Source organism: Columba livia, chromosome 1 (assembly GCF_036013475.1).
Source record: "Columba livia isolate bColLiv1 breed racing homer chromosome 1, bColLiv1.pat.W.v2, whole genome shotgun sequence".
Taxonomy (NCBI): Eukaryota; Metazoa; Chordata; class Aves; order Columbiformes; family Columbidae; genus Columba; species Columba livia.
In genome coordinates, this window is record NC_088602.1 from 106,807,973 (window position 1) to 106,817,190 (window position 9,218).

The 9,218-nt window shown below is 43.3% G+C and overlaps 1 protein-coding gene and 1 long non-coding RNA gene across 2 annotated transcripts in view; one reads left to right on the top strand and one right to left on the bottom strand.

Annotated features, from left to right (window-relative positions):
• SMS (spermine synthase) overlaps positions 1-975 on the bottom strand; it is a 51,848-nt gene extending 50,873 nt beyond the window's left edge. Inside the window, exon 1 of the mRNA XM_065071408.1 lies at positions 783-975. Coding sequence (XP_064927480.1) covers positions 783-831 — 49 coding nt within the window. The 5' untranslated portion in view covers positions 832-975. The remainder of the gene's footprint in view (positions 1-782) is intronic.
• LOC110359663 (uncharacterized) overlaps positions 1-9,218 on the top strand; it is a 23,125-nt gene continuing 13,907 nt past the window's right edge. The window contains exons 1-2 of the long non-coding RNA XR_010474210.1: positions 1-197; positions 1,695-2,486. This is a non-coding gene — a long non-coding RNA (uncharacterized LOC110359663). The remainder of the gene's footprint in view (positions 198-1,694; positions 2,487-9,218) is intronic.

Sequence of the window (9,218 nt, forward strand, 5' to 3'; positions counted from 1 at the left end):
CGGAGGCTCATCCAGAGCCGAGTTTCACCGCTAATCACTTCCTTCGCGCTTCTGCGACGAGGTGAGGGCGACAACGAAGTGACAAGACACTCACGCACTGTACCCGCACCTTGCTCCACGGCAGCTCCGGGCCCGCTTCACTGCCCCATGTCTGAAGCGCCGCGCAAGGGCTGCACTAAGAGGGGCGCCGAACCGAGGTGGGCTTCGCGGGGAGCCCCGGCCCGGCCGGTCGGAAATGCCCAGGCCCTCCCTCCCCCTCGAGCTTGCGGCGAGACACCTCCCGCCTGACTGCTTCCACACAGCCGCCGGCGGGAAAAGCCCGCTCTGGCGGCCCCGGCCCGCTGCAGCCGATGTGCTGGGGCCTGCAACACCCCCCTGTCCCTGCACCGCCGCTTCGCCCCGAGCCAGGCTGACCCCCCGCTGCATGGCGGGCTCAGGGCAGAAGGCCGCAACGGGCCGCCCGCCTGCCTGCCCGGGGCGAGGGCAGCGGCACTGCGGCCCTGGGGAGCTGTGGGCACCTGCCCGTCGGCAGAGACGGATGCCGAGGGGGACAGGGGCATGCAGGGCGCCCCAGAGGGAGGCCCGGAGGAGGGGGCGCCTGCGCTGGGCCTGGCGGGCGAGCGGCCGCGCCGTTTCCTCAGTGGCGGCGGCAGCAGGGGCGAGGGGAGGCGGGGCGCGACACACCGCCGGGTGAGGGGCGGGGAGGGGGAACGGGGCGGGGGGGGGACGGAATAGACGCGACGCGTCCCCCTCCCTCTCGTCTCTCCCGCCGCGGCGGTTACCTGTGGCGCCGAGCAGGAAGTCCAGGGTACTGTGCCGCGCTGCTGCCATAGTGAGGTAGAGCCCTGTGCCATGCCTGGAGGAGGCGGCGGCGGCGCGGGGAGTGCGGCGGACGAGCCTATATGCGCGCGGGGGCTGCTGCGGCGCCGCGGGGGTGGGGGCGCGCCGCGCGGGGCGGGGCCCGGGCCGGCGGGGCGGGGCGGTGGCGGCGGGGCGGGAGGGCAGCGGCTGTTAGCGGGCTGGCGGGCTGGGAGCGGTGGGGGAAGGAGAGGGGCAAGTGGTCTCGGGGGAACAGACGCCACGCGTGGGGTGCTCGGCCGCGGGGACTGGTGCTGGCCCGGCTCGGCGGGATCCCGCGCCGCCGGCGGCGGGAGCTCCGCGGGGCGGGGATGTGGCGGCCGCTGCGGCGCAACCGCACCTCCCCGATGGCTGCGGCGCTTGGTGCCCGCGCCGCCCGCTCCCGCCTCAGGCCGCCGCGCCGGGCTGGTCAGTACGCCCGAAAAATACCCCGCTGAAGGCAAATTTTCTTTAAAATCCACTTCACTCCCGTACCCACCGGTGAAATCCCGTAATGGTGTCCACGAATCAACGTCCAGCAGCAATGGTGGCCCCGGCGTGAGGCTGCTAGGGGCTGCAGAGGTGCTGGTCACCTGCTGGCCTTTGTGGGCTCTCCCGCAGCTTCGGAGGGACCATCACCAGAGAATATTTATAGCTTTCTATATACAGTCTTCCTATATATATATCTCTCTAAAGGATAGCTGTAAAATAGCGTGCTGAAGCCACAAATGACATAAAGGCATGTGAAGTTACAAGCCCAGAAACATCATCTAGAAGTGGTTAATGGTTGGGACTCGTTTAACTTGGTCAGTTACTACAAGTTTTGCCAGCTCCTGGTTTCTTTAATTTATTTGCAGGGTAGAAATCAAATTTGCACAATACCATGGCATCAGTGATTTCATGTGATTCCACAGTTTAAACAAGAGGCTTACAGGTAATTGTTATGCAATCTGATGTGCTGCCATGATTATTTCTGTAAATTGCAATAATATTTTTTTCAGTGCAAGCTTACGTTATCCTTGTTTTGAACAGTACAGCTCCACACACACATCCTGAGCAAAGCAGAAACATTTACTGGAATTACGCATCACAAAAGGCATAGACGCCTGCAGGTCTGTAATAAGTACACTTCTGTCAGCTGGTGTTCATTTGACACAGACAATCCATGAGAGGCTTTCTTTTTTATGATTAATTACCTAAGTTATGGGGTTTTGCAGATTCCCATTCAACATCTTTGATCCAGTCCTGGATATTACGTGGGATTACTTGGTCCTGTTTGGGTGGATTGGGTAACCTCATTTCCTCATTGCCATTTCACCAGGAATTCTGCTTTTTCTTAGTGCCATGCCTTTTTTTTTTTTTAATCAAAATCAATGCTTTCTTGCTTCCATATCTGATCTCTCTGCTGTTTTATTCAGACATGAAGTGCCACAAGACAGCCAGGAAGATCCCTGTATACTTTGTCATCTGTTGTGTCTCTCATCTTTGCTTATGATGGCTGCAATTGTTTCAGTTACCTCATTACATGAAGGAGCTTACTGGATTGTTTTCGCTGTTTTAATCTTCAATGGCAGCAAGGAACTAACGAATGCCTCTTGTTCAGTTCAACATGTTACATTATCTTTCCATTGTGGAATAGTTGGAAGAAGGTAATAGTGATGTTGTCACCTAAGTACCTTCAATTGTATTTGTTCATATGTGCCAGGTGCCTAGCTAAATTATGCCATTATATACATATAAGCAGCTTCGCTGGGTTTACAGGAAAAAAAAAGAATATATGTTTGTCATGCAAGTCTTTTCCTGCCATTAATTTTGCTACTTAAGGCTGACCATTCCAGACTGGCACTTAAAGACGGGTGAAACATCATCTTTTTAATTACATTTTCTACGAAAATAAGAAACAGAACAAACTTGTCATCTTCCCATGTCCTTCTATATATGGTTGGGAATTTTATGGATTAGTGCTGGACTTCAAGTGAGGAGCTGGAAAGGCTAATTAATTATTTCAGAGAACAGTGTGAAGTCTGTCTTTCTTAAACCATGACTTAAAGGACAGTTATTAGCCATAAATGACTTTCACAGCTGTTCATTACAATAGGTGGAGCTGGAAAAGCTGGCAAAACAGCATGAACAAATTTAAAAAAAAATACGGGTAGAAAAGAAGATGTTCGTCTTGGAAACATTAGTAGGGTTGTAGGAAAACATTCAACAAGAGGAAGAAATCTGCAATATCTACATGTAGGAGTGAAAGTGGACAGACGGTGCATTCATTACATGTCGTCTTAGAGAACAGCACATAACAGAGCCCACAGAATTTAAGCCTTCACACGAAGGATCCCATCACTGAGGAAGGAACTAATAGACTTTCTCTTACGCTTCTTTGGCATTGCTACCCTGTGCATACTACTTAACTAGGGATATTTTTGGGAATCTTCCTGTTAGAAAATTACACTGAGGGGAATTTAAAGAAGAGCAATTAAAATAATTAAAGAGATGGAGGGATTTATTTATGAGAAAAGATCAAAAGAGCTGGGATATTAAAATATGTTTCACAAATGCTGTGGAGTTTGGATGACATCACATTGTTAAGATTAGCACAGGCTATATGGAAATAGTTTATTCAGTGAAAGATTACATGCATATTTTGAAACCAGTAGAGACTGCAGAAGTGGGTGTAACAGTGAAAAAAAGATTGAGACACCGGTGTTTGCCAAGTTACGGAAAGCTTTGTGCTGAAAAGCAAAGGCAGAGGCCCTACCCTCTACAGGTAGATGGGACAGATTAGATAAAAGACACAGCCTGACGGGAACAATTTTGCACTGGAAAATAGTTGGGACAAAGGCCTCGCACGTTGCTCAGTGAACGGCAGCTGAGGTGTGTTTTAGCCTGCATCACCTCTGTTATCCGTGCAGGTCCATGCTGAACTGAAATACGAAGTGTTCCAAGTCTCGAGGTTTTTCGAGCAGTGTGTAGTAATATTTTTAACCACAGGTCCCCCGTTCATTTTCCCTGGCTACATCCACCTGTGCGCATTGGTGTGAAAATATTTCAGGTACAAGTGCCACAATCCAAAGTTCACCTCAGGAATTAAAGTTAAAACCAACTTTTTCTCACAGACAGCTAAGAACTATCTTTTCACAAGACGATTTTTTTCTCTTGTTTATGACCTTTTCAGCAAACTTCAGGTCTTTCTTAGGGTGCACTAGGATCACTTGATGTTAGTAACCTTTTTTTTCCTAAATGGCTAAATAAGTTTCTAAAGTGATGATACATTTGAGACAGGAGTTCACAAAGGTTGTGTTAGCACTTGCTTATGAATACCTGTATGTCTCATGGCTTTGTCAGTCCTGCATAATGTGGTCATGTCACAATGCTAATTAAAACCTTCAAGTCAAACATACTTATTTAAAATATATGCACACATGCAGGTTCTCTCCCCGTGCCTGATTCTGTATATTCAAAGTATTGTTAAACATGATCAGTTTATGCTAAGCAGAGGTATTTATACAGTACAATTAGATAATCAGCATAATGTCCAGAGATGTGGCCCTATGCTGAACCAACCGCTAGAAGATGGTACCAAAGTGGGAAAAGCAGAGGCTGCAAACAAAAGACGATTAGACTTTGATACAGTCACTTGGAAGTAGCTTCATCACCTTACCTGTTTAGGCATCATATTGGGCTAAGTTTTGGGGTTTTTGTTTGTTTGTTTTAAACAGAGCTCTTGTCATTTAGTATTTGCTTGTAATTGATAGAAGTTACGGAAAATTTGGAAAGGTAGGAGAATGAAGATAATACTTCATTTTAGAAAAGTATTAGGGGGGGGAACAGGTCTTGTAAATTAGTTGTGTTCTTACAAAATGATTTAAGGTAAGAATGTGGTGCCACAATTATGACCAAATATGACATTTACCTCTTTGCAAAAAAAGTGTACCTTATTATATAAGACAAATTAATGTTTTCTAGAGGTGAACATCTGTTTAATACAGCTAAGAAAACTAAAACTAAGCATTCTAATGAATTTACTTCTTTAATTCTTATTTCTGCTTTTGTGTCTGAGCATGTTACTGTTTACTAAAACAAATAAAATTTATCTCCCTCTTCTTGGATGCTTGCAATCAAATATGTAGACTTGCTGGGGCATTGCTCTGGAGGCTTAAAAGAAAAGATAGCAAAATGTCTCTTTCAAATTAAATTTAGGCAACGTGGAGCCTACTTCATGCTGGAAACCATAAAAAAAATACATTAAAAACAAGTATATTAAGTTGAACAAGGAAACACATCAAGTAGATTACACGATGAGTAAGGATTATTTTTTTTTTTTTCCCCAAGTTCTGGAAACAAGGACCCCGGAGAGTCAAATTATATCATAGGATGTAAGGCTTCACACAGAACAAGAGAACAATTTCAGGAAGTTTTAACAAACTCAGATAAGAATTAATTGCTTAAATAAGTGCTACCATAAATCATAGCAGCTATTATACTCTCTGCTTTTTGAGAGCCCTCTACTGGAATTCAGCCAGAGTACTGCATTTGAACCCTTACAATGGGATTTCCTTTGATCCAAATAGACTCCAGTCTGTCTCTTTTGAGCAGAAGTTATCTACCATGGAGGTGAGACCTCAGGTCCAGTGGCCCCAGGATCGTGGTCGCCCTGCACACCTCCTTCAGGGCCACCTCACTTGTGTTAGCACATTCACTAATCAGTTTTCTAGCTTGACAGAAACTAATAAATTTTGATAACACTGAGAAGTAGCCATGGAAACCACTGACAGATCATTCCTTACTTTTGCCTCCCCACCATCATCGCATAAGCTTAGTCCAGAGTTGTACCTTTAACCAGCACATAGTGGGGATTTTGGAGGCTGGTTTGTTTTTTTTTCCTAGCTGCCAAAATGCCACAGGCCTGACAGTTTCTTTATCTTTCTCTGTAGATACAACGGAATTCCCCAAAATCCCAACTAATATTTCCCTCACTCCCAAACCAAATACAAGGAAGGGCTAGATGAACACTGCTTTTCCACCCAAACCACAGTCTTGGCTGCGAACCCATCGCATGATGCAGCAAAACGTGATCAGACTTTTCCTTAACATCTTTGCCATCTCAGAACAGCTACATCCTAGAAGTAGCCATTTTTGTTTGAAAATAAGCACTGAGTAGCCTTTTTATAACGTTTTATCAGATGACCTCCCCCACTCCCTCTTCATCCCCAGTCATCATCTGATCTCATGGCCAGCACATCAGGTGATTCCCAGTCCCACATCAGATGATCATTATCTTGGATAGCAACCAAAGGGCTTGCCTGGCTTGTCCACCTCCTTTATCTCGCCTGTCACATAGTCTGGATATACCCCTTCAGATATTTATAGGGCTTGCTAGTACCGGTCTTCTTCTATGGTCTAAGCTCTGGAAGTTAGGTTTGATAGCTGCATCAGCTTGTTAGAATATCCTAACCACTCTCAGGTGGTGATTTACAGACCCAGCTACCAGACAGGGCCTGTGGATCACAATCAAAAAGAACATAACAGAAAAATAAAACAAACTGAATTCTAATACCTTGTTTCCATATGTGTTAAGCAGAACAATGCCAAGCCCAGATGAGGTCAGAAAACCAGTCCTGGGGGTGGTTATATGCAATACGGTTGGGAATTTAAGATAGCCCTCTCCTCATTTCCATCAGATATAGAAAAGACTCATTTTTCTATTACCATAAGCAATTTTTTTTTCTGTTGTCCTTCTGTTTTCTCCTCTGTTTCCTAATAATTACAAGGACAAAACCAGTAATGAATTTTCCCAATCCAGACAAGTCACACCATCTTGTCTATTGATTAATCACTCCCCATGTTATGCAGGTGACTTCAGAAAGAGGTTTGCCCCTGGGTATCAGAAGACCCACAGTGAATAGGTAAATGCCCTGTGTTTTGCATCACAGTACTCTGTATCCAGTGGAGAGCATTCTCCTTTCTTTTGATCAAGATTAGCAGTTACATTTGAAATAATGTAAAAATGAAATCAGAGCAATTAAATCTTTTAAACAACAACAACAACAAATCTGGTCAGGGAGAGAGGATTTCTTTTTATACTCTTAAAAAAATCTATAAGTTAGGGGAAAATATGCATGGGTTGATAATTTGTAATCCTAGCCTCACATAATATGAAGGAAATACTATTCTTTTTGATCAAAGTGTTCATAGTGAGGGAGGGAAGTCCTAGACAGAAAAGAATGAATAGTAAATTGATTAAGATTAGAATTATTAATTCATCCAGGCAGCATGAGGAAGCAGTAAAACGGATAACCAAAATAGAAGCAGTGTGAAAAAATACAGTGGAAAAGATGTTTTACCCAAAGTAGAGACCAGTAACACTTACCTTACTTTATATGCATGTTATACAATACTGTTGCTCATAAAGTTGTTCCTTTTAGTTACCTTTTCTAATTCCTTTTTAAATTAAGATGCCTCAGTGTGCATTCTGTGAGAAATGCTGGTAAATTATGTGAATTTTCTTCTCATACCTATATTATGCACTGGATTCAGGGCTTCTTATGTGAAATGCTGTTGCCACCAAAGTCAAAGACAGACTTAGTGCTGACTTCAAGAGAGCCAGAACTTCAGTCTCTGACACGCTGCAGACAAGATTAGATTAATACTCTGTTACATGGTCATATGACTTTCCAGGCAGAATTGTACATAACTGCATTCAAAATATAAACCCGAGGAGAATTAACAAAATGCTTAAATACATGCCAATAAATCATACTAACTACAATTTAAGTCACGCGCTTGCTGTCATAACTCTGCAAGGGCTATTAGTTTATGTTCACTAGGTCAGCTTTTTTATTATGATCAGAGGTACTACCATCTCGCCTGTCAAGACTCAACTTTTTGGTTGCAAGTGCGATAAAAATTCCAGGTAAAAAGATGAACTCTTCCTCAAAGGGATTTCCAGATTAAATAAAGGTGCCTGTCTAAAAGGCCAAAGTGTCAGTGCAGAACAGCTGTTCCACATCAGGCTCTGCAGTGAGCTCTGTGTGTGAAGCTCATCTCATCTAACTTCAAATGTCTACAATCCAGAAGTTTGCATTTGATCTGGTTGTCTTTTCTGCCTTCGCAACCAGCAGAGAGCCATTTTTCAGATGCGATTCATCTCACCCTGCTGCAGAAGTCTAAACCAGATCAGATAAATTGTGCTCTGCTTCTGCCTGTTGACTATGAACAGTTCAGGTGATTTCCGCCCTGGCATCCCACATCAATGGAGTGCTTTGCACAGATTAAATTAATTTCCTTCTATTCGGAGACACTCTCAACATGGAATAAGAATTGCCATGTGGGGAGTTAAAATAATGATTACTCTATAAAAGTTTGCTCCTTAGCAAAAACTTTTGCACAAACTTCTGCTTTCATTTTCTATTGTAAATTAGAAACAACATGCATTTAGGAAAGAGAGATAAGTTTTCCAAGGGAAAAAACAACACAGTAAGATAGTACTGATCAATTAAGGAGGCCATCTCATTTTATTGGCTGCCAAGCCATTTTTGAGTTTATTAAAGGCATTGCAGAAAGAAGTTAGAAGGTCTTTGTGAAGGACTGTGATTATTCACAGGCAGTTTCTCTAAGATGTTGTCAGGTAACATCTAATTATAAATCTGTATTTTTAAATGCAAGGTAATTAAATCAAAAGATAGAGACAACAATATACCTCAAAGTGATTGATTTATAACTCACATAAATACTTTCACAATTAGAGCCACGATAAATAGACCAAATTTGGAGAAACAGGCAAAAATCAGTTAATCTTCCAAAACTTATATAAAAAGTACTACACCTAATGATAATGTACAAAATGAATGTAAAATGTCTTTTGTAGTCTCATACAAAAACTTCACTGGAATGCAATAAAGTAATAGTTTGCACTAATTACAGGTAAGTTACTTTTGGAACTGACATAAAAAAATTCATCCTAAAACAGGCTGTTGTTTTAAACATCAGAAAACATATGTGTCTTTGCAACCTGAAAGTTTGTCAAATATCACGTATTTGATTGTGGAGTTTGGTCCTCACTGGTGCTAGCTCAGTCTTTACTGAAATGTCTCAGCTGATATTTTAAGAGAAAGAAATGTCTTCTAATTAGAGCAGTAGGTCAAGAGTCAGGAGATCAGGGTTTTAATTCTTAAACTGCTACTGATTATTTTACCTTGGATATGTTAGAACCTATCTGAAAAGTGGTGGTAACAGTACTTTCTTTATCTATTCATTTGTAAACCCATGAGGACAGAAACTGTATCAGCTGTGACATTTTTAAAAATACAAATTCAACAGCTAACTATAATTTTCTTTTGTGAACAAGGTATTTGACCATAACAGTTCTTCGTTACTTGCCG